At 38.7% G+C, this 17644-nt stretch overlaps 1 protein-coding gene across 2 annotated transcripts in view; it reads right to left on the bottom strand.

Moving 5' to 3' along the window:
• Positions 1–17644, bottom strand: part of LOC110560660 (contactin associated protein family member 5) — a 755447-nt gene that overhangs the window by 409216 nt on the left and 328587 nt on the right. For both annotated transcript variants that reach the window (XM_060371591.1, XM_060371592.1), the window contains exon 7: positions 7380–7523. In XM_060371591.1, coding sequence (XP_060227574.1) covers positions 7380–7523 — 144 coding nt within the window. The remainder of the gene's footprint in view (positions 1–7379; positions 7524–17644) is intronic.

The raw sequence follows: 17644 nt of genomic DNA on the forward strand, positions 1-17644 counted from the left end.
GGACTATTTCTAACATGAACTCAATGACTGGCTCTTTGACCTCCCGACCTCCCAAGGGAGGAGCACTACTGTTAGGCCACAGAGGAGGACTTTGCAGCCAGTCCGGAAAATACCTGACAAAAGCGAGTCATATAAAAGGGGAGGAGGTCCTCCCCTATTAATGAACTTGGAAAGAGGCAGGGAGGAGATGAGGGAGGGAGGGTGGGATTGGGGAGGGAATGAGGGATACAGCTGGGATACAGAATTAACAAAATGTAGCTAATGAGAAAAATAAAATTATGGAAAAAAAAAGATATCCAGACTAGACCTTCTACCCTGTGAAGAACTGGCTAGAAGGAGACTATCATTAGCCCAGAAGTGACCATCTCAGGTCTCAACATGCTGCACTCTCAGATCCCAGCCTCCAGCCTCCAGAAACATCAGAAATAAATAGCAGTTGTTTACAGGCCACCTGCTTTATGGAATTTCATTCCAGCTGCCCAAATGAATTAAGATAATGACCATTCCACTGTTCACTTATTTTATTATTACTTAACTCTCAGCCACATTATTCTTCATCTGACCTCGAACTATTGCATCTCTATTTCCCAAAGACAGGAAGGAAGTGAGGCTTCGGAAGGAAGTGAACAAACTGAGAAATCATTTTTCTCATTGTCTGAGAAGCACACAGCAGAGAGGCAGGTGATGTGAATGTCAGATTGGTCAAATGGCATAGGAAGACAGCCATCATCAAGGGTAAGTATTAGTTATCACAGAGCACACTCACGGACATGAAACACTATCCTGGGGACAAACTGAAGAGCTTATAGGCTTCATTAGACAGAAGAGAGATTTTTCTAAGCAGTTCTCATGAGTGTCTGAGTCATAGGAAGGTAAGACAAAGTTTACTGTCCCTAAGGAGTGTGTGTTTAGTGCTGGCCTCTGTTTATCCAATGCCTTGACTTAAGCTACTTGGAGACAGCAATAGGCAAGTGATTTGACTTAATCAGTGGGCTCCAGGGCTAATTCTGTATTGTGCAGGCTTGCTTTTAACTATTTGTCTCTTTTGCCTCTTTGATGGAAGACCAAGTAATGTAGCATGAGCCCTTCTTGCTGTGTATACATCTGCATGATAATGTATGCACACATATTTGTAGGCCAGAACACAAATTTGAGTGTCACTCCTCAGGTACTGTCTATCTTTTTTTCAGAGACAGAGAGAAAAAAGGGAGAGGGCGAGAAAGAGAGACAGAGACAGAGACAGAGAGTCGCAGTACCCTAAAACTCACCAACCAATTTAGACTGGTGAGCCCAAGAGAACTGTCTGTCTCCATCTCCCCAGAACTGGGATTACAGGCTCATGCCATTGTTTTGTTTGTTGGTTATTTTGTTTTGTTTTGATTTTTCTTATATGAGTTCCAAATATTGTAATCAGGCCTTTGTACTTGCAAATCAATCAACTTATTGACTTAACTTTATCTTTAGTCCTGAACCCTTATGTTCATTAAAAAAAAAAAAAAAAAAAAAAAACAACAACACTTGAAGGACTACATGAAGAGGTTAGGACTTGAACCGATGATCACATAATCATGTTACTCTCCCTATGTCAAAGAAAAGGAAGCTCATGCTCACAGAAGAAAGGTCACAAGAAAACATCATTTCTTATAGAGCACAGAGCTTGAAATTAATTATGCTCAGGAAGGTACCAGGGCAATATGAATGTTATATTATGTGTATAATAATCCACATTACAGCTGCTACACACAGACTTCAATGGCCCATTTACTTCCTGATTATTTATTACATGGAGCTGTATTAGCACAAGGTGGTGGATTTGGGGAGAATAGCTAGGTATTTTTTATGTCTACTTTGAGCTGTTAGTTTTACTACATTCTGAAATGTAGAAGATCGTCCTATAGTCAAATGGAGCTATAAAGACTAAATTGAATTATCCTCATGGAACAGCTGTTAAATCTTCAGGGAGGGCAGGTGCCATAGGAAAGGAATGAATGATTGCAAGGAGGATGCTGTCTGAATGCAGCCCACAAGAAAGCATTGTGCTATATGAGGCAGAGAGAAGCCTGGATTTCCTTAAGCCTTGTGATATGGACACCAACTAACCCTCTCTGCCTTCGGTCCTTAATTCCATCAATCTCATGATAAATCCCAAACATCTGAAGGCTCAGTAACTGAAGGAGAAGTGGAAAGCAAACAATACACAGAAAACAGAAACTTAACTTTCTAGAATTTTTAGCAATGACTGTGTGACTGGGAACAAAGTTGACTTTAAGGCAGATGTGGTGTCTTTGGGGGAATCTTTAAGCTTCGTGACAGGAACAAAGTATCTGTGATTTTGTATTTAATAGTGTGAACCATTACATCCCAGAAGGAATTCCAAAAAATAGATCAGGTATGTATACACTGTGTGTGTGCACTCATGCATGCATGCCTGTGTGCAGCTGTGCATATGTGTATAAGCGTGGATTCTCACTTAATAAAGGAAATGGAAACAATTTGGAAGAAAAATCATGTGTGTTCTTTTCTTTATATTATAAAGGCAAAAGCTAAGATTTTTCTACTTGCACACTGAAATTATATTGTTGGATTAAATCTTTCTTCCCAAGCACATTAGTGCTAAATGTTTCTTTGTGCCTCATAATTGACTACATTACCAATTAAGCCCCGAGGACTGAAGAGAACTAGAAAAGTTTCAGGCAATCTGGTTAACACTGTAGTTAGAGTAAAGATTGCCAAACAATTGTCAATATTTTGATTCTGGATTCACCCATAAAGGGAACAATAGAAGTTACTGACACCCAGAACCCCATATTTTCTCTCCTCACTCTATCACATTTCACTTTCAGTTGTTATACTCTTTTAATGACTGAATTTAACATAGTTCATCATTAAAGATGAAAAGCCACAACCCTCAAGCTGCTTCTTTGCCTCTTCCAGAAATCAGGCTGTACCCCTACCCTTGCAATATGTCAATTAGGACAAGAACTGACTGGAGCCTGCTCTGACAGTTAGCAGGCCTTCATGGAAAAAGTAAGTCTAGTTTCCCCCCTCACCCAACTGCTCAGTACCAAAGTAATGTTGAACTATGACCTCAGTGCCTTCCTGCCTTAACTTTAGGAAAGCAGGTTAGGACACTAGGTTGGACTAGATTACTAAGTCAGAAGCACACAGATAAACAAACAGACAGAAACACACACACACACTGATGTTAAAACATACAAGAGTCTGAACCTTTTTTCAGGTGATTGAAAGGCTCTTTCTATCATCACCATCACAAGGTGGCTGTCTACTTCAGGATTGAAAAGGAAGGCTCTCTCTTCCAAACACCCCCCTCCACATACTACATTTGTTTATGAGGATTTCTCTCTAATGTTTCCCCTTGTCAGGCCTGATCAAAGCTCAGAGTGATACTCCTTCATCTAATAATGCAAGTTCTGAATAGATAACTTTGTGTTAGCTTTCTCTAAGACATTGTTGTATATTTTTTTTCAATTTCTAACAAAAGATATTTCTAGAATGGTGTGTATAGAACTTTTGTTTGTGGATATAGACTTTGAAAACACAGAAATTTCTATATAAGGCATAGCTGGTCTCTCCCTGTCTCAGATCCAGTATGAACACATAACAGAGTGAAGGACCAGCTGAGAGCACACATATTTATTCGCAGCCATGGCAGAAAAACAACATTGAAATGGTAGGTGTCTTGAAATCGTAAAGCCTGTGCCTAGGGACATTCCTATTCAAGGAATGCTGAATCAACATTCAACAAGGCCTAATCCTGCTCCAAAATTTCCACCAACTGGAGATCAAGAATTCAAACATGAGACTAGAGGGGGAACATTCTCATTCCAGTCACCAGAGTCATCCTTGTGTTAGCAATAGGAAGATAACTAGAAAGCCAATGATGGCGACCCTGATTTCTCATGGGGAAGTGGCACAATTTTCAGGAATCTTAAGTGTGATCTACTATAGGTAAATGTAATCACCCAGTATCCCAGAAATTGTCAGGGACTACTATTTTCTTAACACCATCATAAATGCTCCAAATTAAGTGAGTCACGAACATTGTAAAAGTCTTTTAAAAAGCTGACATTTTTTTTGTTCAAGTATGCATTTCCTCAAGTATGTCTGATGTTTTCTCCAGAATCCAATAATAATTTTTAAATGATGCATTAATATGAAGCCTTTAAATACAAAAATAGGTTTTGTTTATCAAGCAAAAGAACCTACTAGGTTATTTAAAATACTGTAGTTTATCCAGACATTTGAATAATCATATTGCAAAGAGAATTAAGTTTTCCTCATCACTGGAAAGACTGTTTATTCAGCCATAGGCTGGCAAAGGAGACAGAATAACACACAGTATATTTTACAGGTGCCTATCAAAAGTGCATCATACAGAATAACTGCGGAGCCAACTCTACTCTGCCTCTATGCACCACAACATCCCAAGGTAGCATGCTTTCAAGGACAATCAGGGAAAGTAGATCTGAAATCCGAAAAATTAACCTCAGAAATAAAAAAAAATAATCTTTTAAAGACACTGCCAGGTTTCTTCTTGTGTTACCTTTAAGACTTGATGAAGAGCTTAGATATTGAACTCACTCAGAAGAAATGAAGGCACTGACCACTAACTGCAGAAATGGGGTCAAGAGGACTTTGTGGAAAGTGAGGACTCATGCTACACTTGGTTGGTAAGTGGTCAGCCCAGAGCTACACTGAAGGTCACTGAGGGTCACACAGGGAGCAACAAAGAGCTTTTAAAACCATCCTAGCTATAAGAAAAATCCCAAGAAGATGATGGGATCCCACTTTTCTGGCAGTTACAATTGGCATTTCACTTGCCAGTTTTGACAAAGACTAGGGAAATCTGAATTTTATGTTTATATAGGTCTATTGAGGCTAAACCCTCCATCTGCATTTGCATAACATAATGACTAAAACATCAGTTTTTCCTAAAACTGTATCTCTTATTATATAACTTCTCACTGAATGCAAAGAAGAGAGTGACGGTAGTCTATACTGAAATGATGGAGACGTTAGAATCATCTGACAAATTCTAATTCAGGCTTTATAATGAAAACTGTCTCAAAAATCAAATGGAAGAGGTGAGTAAGAAAACACGTCTTAGTAACAAATATGAAGTCTTAGTAAGGAAATGAAAGGTATAAAGAGAATCAAATGAAAATTTTATGACCCAAAAATACAATTTAGTTGGGCCTCCAGCACTCACATAAAAAGATGGGCATAGCTGTGTGTGTGTAACCCTAGCACAGCTTAGAATGGAGACAGAAGGATCACTGGAGCTTGCTGGCTAATAATCAGCTCCAAGTCCAGTGAGAGAAACTGTCTCAAGGGAAAACAACCGTACATGGTAGAACACACAACATCCTTCCCTGGCATCGTTGCATACACAAAGGTGAATACAGGAGCACAACACACACACTTGCCCCCCCCGCCACACACAGAGATTTAGAGAGAGAAATACATTAAACTTTAAAAACTAATAGATACTTGAACAACAATGAGAAGAATAGAGAAGAGTTCTGGTGAATACATATACACAACTGAAAAGAAACGTCAAATATGTAAGGATTAAAGTTATTTAATTTGGACAACATATGAATTAAAGTAGCTTGACGTACTATAATAAAAAGATGGTGTATTTCAGAAAGAAAATATGAAGAAAACAAGCTATAATAGCACGGAGATTGAGGCTAGAGAAACGGCTCAGTGATTGAGAGTGTATGGCTTTTAGAAAACCCAAGTGAAATTCTAAGCTCTCTAATCTGTTGTGACATATCTTAGAGCTGTCTGTAACTCTGACGCCTGGAGACCCTATGCTGTCTTTTGACCGCTGTGATTGCCTAACGGACATGTTCACCCTCCCCCACAGCATATACATACATTCACACATACACACATATACTCAAACATACAATGACAGTAAGTGTTCCTGTGTCTTCTATGTATGTCAGGGAAGCTGAACCCATCAATCTCCACAATGCAAGTTCTTAAGCAAAGCCTGCAGAGTGAATACACCAGTTGAAATGCCAATGTGGATGGGGAATTCTCACTATAGAAAGAACTACAGGAAATCATCTCAAGCAGTTTCATCTCAAGCACTCAGTCCTAAAATTAAGTGCATATGAGCAACAATAAATGGACGCAGTAGGTTATATTAGCTTGTGTGTGTGTGTGTGTGTGTGTTTAAGAACTAAAAAAAAAAAAAAAAAACAAAAAAAAACTGGCCATAAATTTAAAAGGAAGTACAGGGAGACATAGGAGCAATTGAGCTAGAGGAAATTCGAGGATAATTTCTTTTTAAAGACCCCTTATAAACTCAATGTGTGTTAGGAAAAATGTATGCTAGTGAATTAGAATACTTTAATCTACTGTGATTCTAAGTGATCCACAAGGAACTCCTAAGACACTAGAAGTGCAATATCATTTAAAATACCCTGTTTAATATAACCAATCAGCAGACATATAATGTCCTGGCTACAAAATTTAACAGGCCCTGTACTTTCAGCGTACCTTTATGAAACTTTTTAAAAGAAAATCTGCATTAGTCTTCATAGATTTCCAGTCTTCTCCACACCCAAGAAAGCAGCATTCTTTGATTGCCTGTACTTGACTTCGCCTATGAAAAGATTTCCAGTTCCTCTTTCATAGTTGGTGTTTTCACAGTAAGGTCAGCTAGTAGGAAAATGAGACTTGCTTTTATTTTATTTTTAATTTTTGAGACAGGGCTTTAATTAGCAAAGGCTGGCCTTGGAGCTGCTATGAAATGGAGCACAGTTTAAAATTCTCATCTGCCTGCTTTCACCTCCCATGTGCTGGGATTACAGGGGTGCAACACCATGCCCATTGTGATCTGAGTATAAAATATTACCTATAGGCTCACATGTTAGTGTCCGGGAGACCTTCACAGAGGTGAGAATTTGTCGTAAGTTGGTCTCGGGCAGAGGGCCTGGGGCTTTTGTAGCCTGGTCACAAGTTCGTTTACTCTGCTGCATAAGTGCTGATGGGATGTCATCAGCGAGCCTCCTACATCCACTGCCATGTCTTCTCTGTCATTATGATATATAATCACTCATTCTATGAGCCAGAATAAAGCTTTCTTACTTTATTTTGTTTCTTGACAGGCCAATTAAAAGAAGTAAACTAAAGCACCCATTTTTATATTAAGGCAATGGATCCCAGTGTTTCATGACTGCTAGACATGCACTCTTCCAACAGAACTACATATCCAGCCTTGGCTGATGAAGATCCTAAATGCATAAGATAAACACAGCATGAAGAGGTATAAGGGTAGAGTACCAAGATGAAGACTTACCCAGAGTCCACAAACCACCAGCTAACAGAGATGGCAGACTTACCACAGAGTAGATCTGATGCTTTCGTCTTTTGGCCAAGTCAATTATGTTCACTCCATTGTAGTAAAGGTTTTCAATACAGCCGTGGAAGTTTTTCTTTAAAAAGGTCCCAGGTTTGCTTGGTACTGGAATTCCTCCAAAACTGAGCTTTATGGTGGAAGAAACAAAAATCAACATTTAGTTGCAAGCTCTTAAGAGGTAGGAATGTAAGAGAAGTAAGTACATTTCTCTAGATTTAATCATATGTGTGAGCCAAGAAACTTTAGCAACTGCACATGCCACTTGATTACTCATTTAAAAGGATCCTGATTATTCTATGTAAAAATATCTGCAATTGCTTTCCTCTTAAAGACTTACTTTACAAAACCATTTTACTTCTTTCTTAAAACTTTTCAACACTAAATAAAACTGTATTTTCCAGAGGGGGAAAAAAAAATCAACATCTTTATCTGTAGCACAGCAGTAGAGAGGACATAGCCATGAAAAAAAAAAAATCTAAGGAATGAAGCAAATACTTACTCAACCAACTAGAGAAAACTAGTTCAAAAACTCATGCTACTGAAAGAACTTATATGCATAGGGTTGCTCCCCAACTGTTATCTATAAAGATTAAACATTGAAATAGTGCAAAATGTCCTGTGGATTGTAGAAGCAATTAAGAATCAGCATAATAAAACTAGTAGCATGAACATTATTAACAATTTATTGCAATGCAAAATGAATGCTATTTTAATTATTAAATACAAGAATGATAATTGGTTGTGACGTATGATTTCAGTGATGAGAAAGTTGTGCATATGGGGGCCAGAAGATGCTCTGTGGGTGAATACACTAGCCATTCAGGCTCAGTTACCCAAGTCTGATTTCTATAACTCTTATTAAACACACATGCATACACACATTCACCTACACAATACACACACACACACACACACACACACACCTAGAAAGTTTAGGAAGAGAACTGTTTTTTAATAAGAGATGTCTGGGATGGGTACAGGATGTTAGTTTTCTTTACTATGTCTGTTTTCAGTAAATTAACACAGTAATTTATGATATAGTAAAGATATAGTAAAGTTCAAAATACCCATTTGGAATACCGCTCGTGTTGTACAAGAAAAGAGGGTGGTAATTATATTCTCATTTGTCTCACACTCATTAACCAGTAAACAGGTTTTCACCATTGCTTTGAAAGGCCACACTACATAGGACTCTCTTCCCCTTGTGTATCGTTCCCCTTTTTTCCTCTGGCTTTTCCCTCTCTCTCCTCTCTTCCCTCCCTCCCCTGTCTCCTTTTTCTCTCTCTTCCCTTTCATCTGTCTCTGCTGTGTCTTCCACATCTGCCTCAACATCCCTCTTCTCTTTATAATGTACCATAGTAGAAGAGGATATGTTCTATCAACCATAGCATCATCTTCCCAGCTCTATCATCATTAGTATGACATGAACTACTGGGCCTAGACTTTTTTATTTTTAAGTTATAAACTTTTAATTGTTTACTTTCTAAACATAATTATGATACTTTCATGTATTTTTAAATTTGAAATGGTTATTTTTCTTCCCTCCCCTCCCTTTGGCTTTATGATTATTATTTTTTATTTTTTTATATTACTCACAGGTTACTTTGTATCCCAGCTGTAGCCCCCTCCCTCAGTCCCTCCCAATCCCAACCTCCCTCCCTCATCTCCTCCCTGCCCCTTTCCAAGTCCACTAATAGGGGAGGTCCTTCTCCCCTTTCATCTGACCCTAGCTTTTCAGGCTTCTTCTGGACTGGCTGCAATGTCCTCCTCTGTGGCCTAGCAAGGTTGCTCCTCCCTCAGGGGAGAGGGGAAGCTCAATGAGCCAGTCACTGAGTTCATGTCAGAAATAGTCCCTGTTCCCCTTACTAGGAAAAACCACTTGAATACTGAACTACCATGGGCTACATCTGAGCAGAGGTTTAGGTTATATCCATACATGGTCTTTGGTTGGAGAAACAGTCTCATATAAGACCCCTGTATGCTGATATATTTGGTCCTTGTGGAGCTCTAACTCCCCTTTCATATGATTCTGCCAACGGTTTGGTTATGAGACTCAACATCTGCTTTAATATACTGCTAGTTAGAGTCTTTCAGAGGCCCTCTATGGTAGGCTCCTATCCTGTCATTTGCTCAACCATGTTTGTAGCAGCATTATTCACAATAGCCAGAACCTAGAAACAACCCAGATGTCCATCAACAGAGGAATGGATACAGAAATTGTAGTACTTTTACACAATGGAATACTACTCATCAAATAAAAACAAGGAAATCATGAAATTCGTAACCAAATGGTGGGATCTAGAAAATATAATCCTGTGTGAGGCATCCCAGGAGCAGAAAGACACACATATAGATGCACTTATAAGTGAGTACTAGACCTATAAGATAAGATAAACATACTAAAATCTGTACACCTAAAGAGGACAGGGTCTCCACAAGGAGAGCAACAGAACAAGAAAATTTGAATACAGGGGTCTTCCCAGAGACTCATACTCCAACCAAGGACTATTCATAGAGATAACCTAGAACCCCTGCACAGATGTAGCCCATGGCAGTTCAGTGTCCAAGTGGGTTCCATAGTAATGGGAAGAGGGACTGCCTCTGACATAATCTGATTGGCCTGCTCTTTGATCACCTCCTCTTGAGGGGAGCAGCCTTACCAGGCCACAGAAGATGACAATGCAGCCACTTCTGATGAGAACTGATAGACTAAGATCAGAAAGAAGGAGAGGAAGACCTCCCCTATCAGTGGACTTGGGGAAGGGCATGAGTGAAGAAAGGGGAAGAAGGGTGGGATTGGGAGGAGAGGAGGGAAGGGCTTGTGGGGGGATACAAAGTGAATAACGTGTAATTAATAATAATTAAAAAAAAAGAAGTAAAAAAAAAAAAGATAAACGAAAAAGAGGACCCGGATAAGATGATCAATCCTCACTTAGAAAGACAAATGGTATGGTTATTTTTCTTAAAACAGATTTTTGGGTGATCTTTTAAGGTAATTTCTTTGAATTTGAAGTGTACAATCATAGAATAAGCATACAGCACATTTTTCTACAATATTATTTTCTGTACTTTCATTTTTTATTTTTATTTTTTTGGTCAAAAGTTCCTAAGACCTGGTAAAAATATTTTAAAGAATTTTAACTGTTAATAATAAAGATCTTTCTAGAAATAAAGCATGTAAACAACAACCACACACAAAAAAAAAAACTTGCATTTTTCATTTGCACAATCCAGTGATTCTGACTTCCTCATTGAGAAAATGTTTTTTCACTCATTCTTGTATTGGTTATTTACTTTCTTCTGTATTGGTATAAGTAAGAATAAAGTGCAAATTTACTTTTTGTTTTTATTTTTCCAAAAATGAATATTAGAGCATGTAGAAGGCATATTTATCCTATCAGTCAAGTGAATTGTAGCACAGTCCTACATTTACAAACTCATTGTGAACTCATCATTTTTTTTTTCTTTTTAAAATTTTTTTATTAAATTTATTTATTTATTTAAGATTCCTATCTCAAACCCCTCCTTCCTCTCCTCCTGACCCCTCCCTCCCACCCTCTTCCTCCTTTCTACCTTCCCCATCTCCTGAGAAAAGGGGAACCAGCCCAACCCTCCACATCAAGCCACATCAGGGTTAAGTGCATCATCTTCCACTGAGGTCAGATAAGGCAGTGCACTAAGGGAAAGTCATCTGAAACCATGCAACAGAGTACATGTCAGGGGCACCTCCACTCCACTTGCTAGGGCACTCATATGTAGAACAACCTGTCCATCAGCAAAATATGTATCAAGGGCCTAGGTTCAGGCCATGCATGCTCTTTGTTTGATGATTTGGTTTCTGTACCCCCCATGGGTCTCTATTAGTTAACTGTTGGTTTCCTTGAGGAGTTCTTGTCCCCTCAAGGAGCACTTTCTATGCTTCCCCCCCACACACACTTCTTTACAAGATTCCTGAGATCCACCTAATGTTTGGGTGTGGTTCTCAGCACCTGTTTTGATTCATTGCTAGGTAGAGCCTCTCAGAGAACAGTTATGCTAAGATCCTGTTTGCAATTATAGCACAGTATTAGTAATAGTGTCTTGGGTGGGTTTCAGGTTAGGCCAGTTATTGGTTAGACATTCCCTCAATATCTGCTCCATCTTTATAGCTGAACATCTCATAGGTAGGATAAATTTTGGGTTGAGGGTTTTGTGGGTGGGTTGGTGTCCCTCCCTCCACTGGAAGTCCTGCCTGGCTAGGAGGTGTGAACTCATCATTTTATTTGACTTAAAATGGACATAAACACATTTAAAGGAGAAAATTTATCGAAGTTTTAATTTCTTTGTTCAAGTCTAGACTTGTCTGGTATGAACTAAGAAATTTATGTTTATAAATCTTGAAGGAGATTTGAAAATATTGATAACTTATAAACAAAGGTATTTTAACTCATTGCATTATCCAAGTTCTTTTAATGTGAGAATTTTGCATTTTTAAAAGGTGTGTTTTTTAGTTTGTGGTTTTTACAAAAATTAAATTGGCAAAGTAAAAGTGTTATAAGATACTTATATTTTTTACTGAATCCAGTAATAGCAGAAAATTTAAATTATACTAAGGTATACTTGACTATGAATATCCATTTCACAATTTATACTTTCAGGGTTATTTTTTTAGCAGAGAAAATTTAAACTTACTTAGAAAAAATATGTAAAAAGTAAAAACAAACAAACAAAATATCAAACAACAAAACAAAACAGAAAACTCCTGAGAGTGGATGGGGTCCCAGTGGGAGAATGCATTCCACTTTTAGATTTTCCAGTAGCTAATTTGACACTACAATTTTCATATGAAATGGAGTTCAGGTGTCAAGCTGGAAAACTGCTTCATGTACTGTAACTTTTCTTCATACACATTAATTTCTCTAAGTATTTCCGAAGACCATATATTCTACCTTATGGAAAAAAATGAATTCTGCATTAGTAAGCACATTCATTTGCCATTTGAATTTGATGTTTATCTGATTTGTGAAAGATGATAATAAAATTTAAAATTTTGCTTGGAATTGTCTCTCTGAATAAGTCACTCTCATGTATGATCTTCAATGCATAAATTATGAAAACTATTATTTGCAAAGATTGAAATTGATTGGTTGTAAACTGTTCTCCTGACTTGTTGAGGTAAATATGATAGTCATCAGTTTGGTTTTCTCTTTGACTTGTGAACTGAGGTTCTCAGGAAAACGTTACAACTGTGGCAAGCATTCTTCACGGTGAATTGTAATTTTGCATTGTATTCAGTAGAAATATTGAAGTTCTGAGTTCTGTAGAGTCCCCTCCATAGTTATCCCTTGTCCACTTCTGTGTCTGTCCTGTCATCCTAGTAATCGGGAAAATTCCCTATTGAAATATACAGATAGTCTGCTAGCTTCCACCAGCCAAAAGTTTTAAGAACGTCATCAGAAAACATTCAAGACTTATAGCAGGTACATCTCACTTTCCTGTTCCTAACTGTGTTTTAAAATTACTTTGATAAATGATATTCTTTGTTTTGTATTACCACCGTGGCTATAATATCAGAGGCAATGTGAGTCTGTGTCCTTGGGTCAGGGTCGCTCATATTTGGGATGATATTCCTCTTATTCCTTTTGAAGGAACTCTGTCCCTTGGGTCATTTACCTAGCTGTACAACTGCATTGCTTAGGTCAATCTCCTCTTAATCTTCCTCCAATGCCTCCCACCAGAAAGCTGCTACAGGGCAGCTTACAGTAAGGCAGAGTGGGCCAGTGGTTTTACAGTGGCAGTAGACTGCTTATCTCCTAAGTGATGTATTTGTTTACATTTTATATGATACTCTCATAAGTTAAATATATACTAAATTAGGGTGCATTATGACAGATATACCTTGGCCTTTACACTTTTATCCTAATTCTTATTTTCAAAGGTATTAATTATCCTGTGCTGTTTTCTATAACAATTTAATAAGTTTATCTTTAAAATATTTTAAATTAAATTTGCTTCAAGGGCTTAACTTTTCTTTTTCATTTTTATATGTAGATGTGTTCATGTGCATGACATGTGTGTACAGATGAGCATGTACATGTATGTGCATGATGTGAAGGCCAATGTTCAACATTGGGTGTCTTTCTCAATCAACTTCCACCTTCCTTTTTGAGATAGGATCTCTTACTGAATGCAATGCTTACCTTTGGAGAGACTGGGTAGCGAAAGAGGCCTCCAAATCTTTCCATTTCCATCTCCCCAGTGTTGGAACATAAGCCCATGACCCTGTGCCAAGCTGACGTTTTTCCAGGGGGTGGGGGATGAAATCAAAGTCTTCAAGTTTGTACAGCATGCACTTTATCACCTGAGGTATTTATCAAGCCCCCTGACTTCTGAGTATGTGAGTCTATCATAGAACAAAACAATACTCTTTGAATTGGATCAAAAACTATGATGAGCAATTTCCTTCTCTCTCTGCTTTAGTCTTATGCTCTTTGACAATTGTGTGGCCTTTTCACTGGCTTGTCCTGTCAAATTACACAGTGTGCCTTTCTTTGATCTTAGCATCAGATGAAACTGACTACACAATCAATTTTACGGGGAGACTGCACAATCCACTCACAGCTTGCCTAGAATAACACCCTCTCTCCAGGAATCTGATGGGTTTTCTGGTTTCACAGAGAAGCTGTAGCTAGAATTGGAGGAAAAAAACCCTCTTTGTTGTTAAATGCAGGAAGCCCCAAAACATACCTCTCTTTTCCTTTAACCCTATTACTTTTCTTTTGTCTCATACCTGCCGTCTTTTTTGTTTTCTGATACTTAATACTACTTCTATGACAATGAGTCCCTCTCTCCTTTACTAAACTTTTGCCTAGCTCAATTTAAATGAGGATTCTGAAGTTTTCACTTTTAAAGTCTCTCAAAATATGTGAGTATTTTGTCCTGCCTTTGATCTGGTACTCAGTTTGGTGATGGAAATTCTCCAGTAACACCTGTGAGCTAATGTCTTCTGTTCCATTCTCCTCTGAAATATAACCAAGCTGGATATTAACTGAGCCATATGGAAATACCATGGCTATCAGAAGGTACAGCCCTTCTTTGAAATAGAGACAAAGTTGATAAATTTGTGGCACTGTAAAATTCCTAATTTTTAGGTAAATTCTCATTATTTTTAAATACTGTTTTGAAGGCTGGTAAGATAATTAATTAGGTAAAAACAGTTGTCAACAAACCTGCCAGTCTGAGTTGGTCCTAAGGACCCAAATGGTGGAAGGAAAACATGGATTCTTACACACTGTCCTCTGGCCTCCAGGTAAGTAATAACAAACACATACCAACAGATATACAGAGGTAATAAATAACAAAAATGTAATAAAATATTTTAAAACATTGATCTAAATGTGTAGGTTTTGAGTGCACATGCATGCACACACACACAAACACACACAACAATCAACCTGGAATATTTTATTCTTGAGGCTGTGTCCCCTGTATATTTTGAGACAATATCTCTCCTCTAGACTTGATGTTCACTAATTTGCTGGTTGGCAAGTAAGAAACAGCAATGCATATTATTTGTCTTCCCAGCACTGAGTTTATACTTGCCAGCACAACAGGCTTTCTTTGAACATCAGTATGTTGTTTAATTAGGTTGTTTGTTTATTTATTAATTAAAAATTATTCATTTAATTTTCTTTCTTTTTTATAATTTTTATTTTTTTATATTAATCACAGGTTATTTACTTTGTATCCCAGCTTTGTAGCCCTCTCCCTCATTCCCTCCCAATCCTACCCTCACTTCCTCATCTCCTCCCTGCCCCTTTCCAAGTCCACTGACAGGGGAGTTCCTCCTCCCCTTCCATCTGACCCTAGCTTATCAAGTATTTTCAGGGAAAAAAAATATTAAGTTAATATCCCCATTGTAGCTTCCTTCCTCACTCCTTCTGGTCCCAACTTCCCTTCCTCTTCCCCCCATCACTTTCCTTTAGTCCACTGAAAGGTGAAGCTCTCCTCTCCTGGCAGCTGACCCTAGCTTATCAAGTCTCATCAGGACTGCCTGGTTCTACTTTCTCTGTGGCCTGGTAAGCTCGCATTGCCAGAGGAATTGATCGAAGAGTGGGCAACTGAGTTCATGACAGAGACATGAACTGTCTTCTGTCATGAACAGTCATTCGTTGCTCCTCTTATTTATGGACCCACATGAAGACTGAGCTTCCTATAAGCTACATCTAGGTCCTCTCTATACATGGTATTGGTTGGTGAACCAGTCTCTGCAGGGTCCCCTGGACTCAAAAATTTTAGCTTTGTTGGTCTCCCTGTGGAGCTTCTGTCACTTTTGGGTCTTTCTATCCCTCCCTTCTTTCATAATATTCCTTGTGCTCTCAGACTTAAAGAAGCTAAACAACAAGGAGGACCCTAGGGAGGATGTTTAAGTCTCATTCAGAATGGCAAACAGGACATACACCAGAAGTGGTGGAAGAGAGAGGACAGGATGGGAGCCAACAATAGAGGTCCTTTGAAAGGGTCCACCTTTCAGAGGTGGATTTAAGCAGATGTTGAGACTCACAATTTATTTATTTAGTTTTAATCAGCTTGACATAATCTGAGTCATCCAGAAGGGGGAAACCTAAATTGAGAAAATACTTCCATCAAATAGGCTTATATGACCTTCTTAGGGGAATTTTCTGGATTAATGATTGATTTGGGAGGTTCCAGACCACAGTGGCCAGTGGCACCTGTGGTTCAGTGGTCCTGGGCTACAGAAGAAACAAGCTGCTCGAGCTATAGAAAAGAATCTAAGCAGTATTCTTCTATAGTCTCTGCTGTGTTACTCACTCTACTTCAATGGTGATGGGCAGTTACCTGGAAGAATGAATGAGATGAAATAAACCCTTTTCTCCTCCTGGCGTTTATCACAGCAATATAATGAATGCTAGAACAATATTCTGAGGATGGGACTTAGATCCTCATTTTTACAAGGACAATGCTTTCCCACCTGAGCCATATCTCCTCTGGGTCACTTGAAACTTTAGTAGGGACAGCTCAACCTGGACACCTGAATTCAGATGTAGTAGATGTCCTTAGAAATAAACCCAGAAATATTAATTTTCTGATGAAATTTGTATTTTTAGGCTTTGAATTCAAATGTCTGCAACTTCCACTTTTTGATCAGAGATTCTAACCTCAAAACTAAGAGGTCCAAATAAGTTGCCCTGATCATGGTGTCTTGTCACTGCAGTAGAAAGTAACTAAAACGGACAGGGTTCCCCTTGATCCTGGAGCTTGCTGATTCAACAATTCAACAATTCCAAGGATCCACCTATCACTGCTACCACAACAGTGAGATTATAAATAGGTACCACAACATCCAACACTTTTGAAGTCAAATCCTCATGCAGTAATGACAAGCACCTTCCTGACAGATATCTCTTCAGCTCAATCCTGATTTTAAGAAAACTCAAAGCTGCATAGCCCCAGTATTCTAGCAACCCATCAGCCTAACCATTGCCCAAGACACAGATAATAAACAGATCCATGCTTTACAAAAGCCAGCTTCAGCCCTTGAAAAGAAAAATAAAGAAAGCAAAACAGAGTAACAGCTGCTGCCAGTGGGTTCTTAGTAGTACAAATTGCCCAGTGGATCTTCCCCAGGAGCCACTGCACTGTTTTCCATGTGTGACTGGATCTTGCACTAGAGTATGGGTCCAGACCAGACCATGAGAAATGCCTGTGGCTCCTCTTGCTAAATAAGTAAATGGGTAGCTTTCACAGACCCACAGAGCCCAGGGGATGCCCCAGTCAAATTGGTCTAACATACATTTTATGGGTGTTGTGTCTGTATATGAGTCACTGTGTTCGTTGGCCAACTGGTCAAACTGTATATACATTTATTTCTCTAGAAAAGATCTGCTCTTTGCATGCTGAGAGGGCAGGGCCTCCAGTAGGGGACACAGCATTCATCTGTGATCCACAGACCACATTCTGCTTCTTAGGAACAGTGTTCACAGGTCAGCTGAGAAGACCACCTATGGTCACTACTGTTTCCCGCCATGACCCTCCCGACAAATGCGAGTCTTTTGACTTAAAAATGTGATGCACCATCCAAAGCCACACTGTTCTATCTTCCCATCCCTTATTCTGATGGTAAAAGTGAACTGTTTATAGAACAAACAGAGCTGGGAATGGTGCAGTGTGAGTTTGAAGGCAATCTGATCATGCTAGGAGAGTCGAATACATTTTATTGACTACATCCTTTGCTTGATTTGTAACTCT

Source organism: Meriones unguiculatus, chromosome 18, assembly GCF_030254825.1.
Source record: "Meriones unguiculatus strain TT.TT164.6M chromosome 18, Bangor_MerUng_6.1, whole genome shotgun sequence".
NCBI lineage: Eukaryota > Metazoa > Chordata > Mammalia > Rodentia > Muridae > Meriones > Meriones unguiculatus.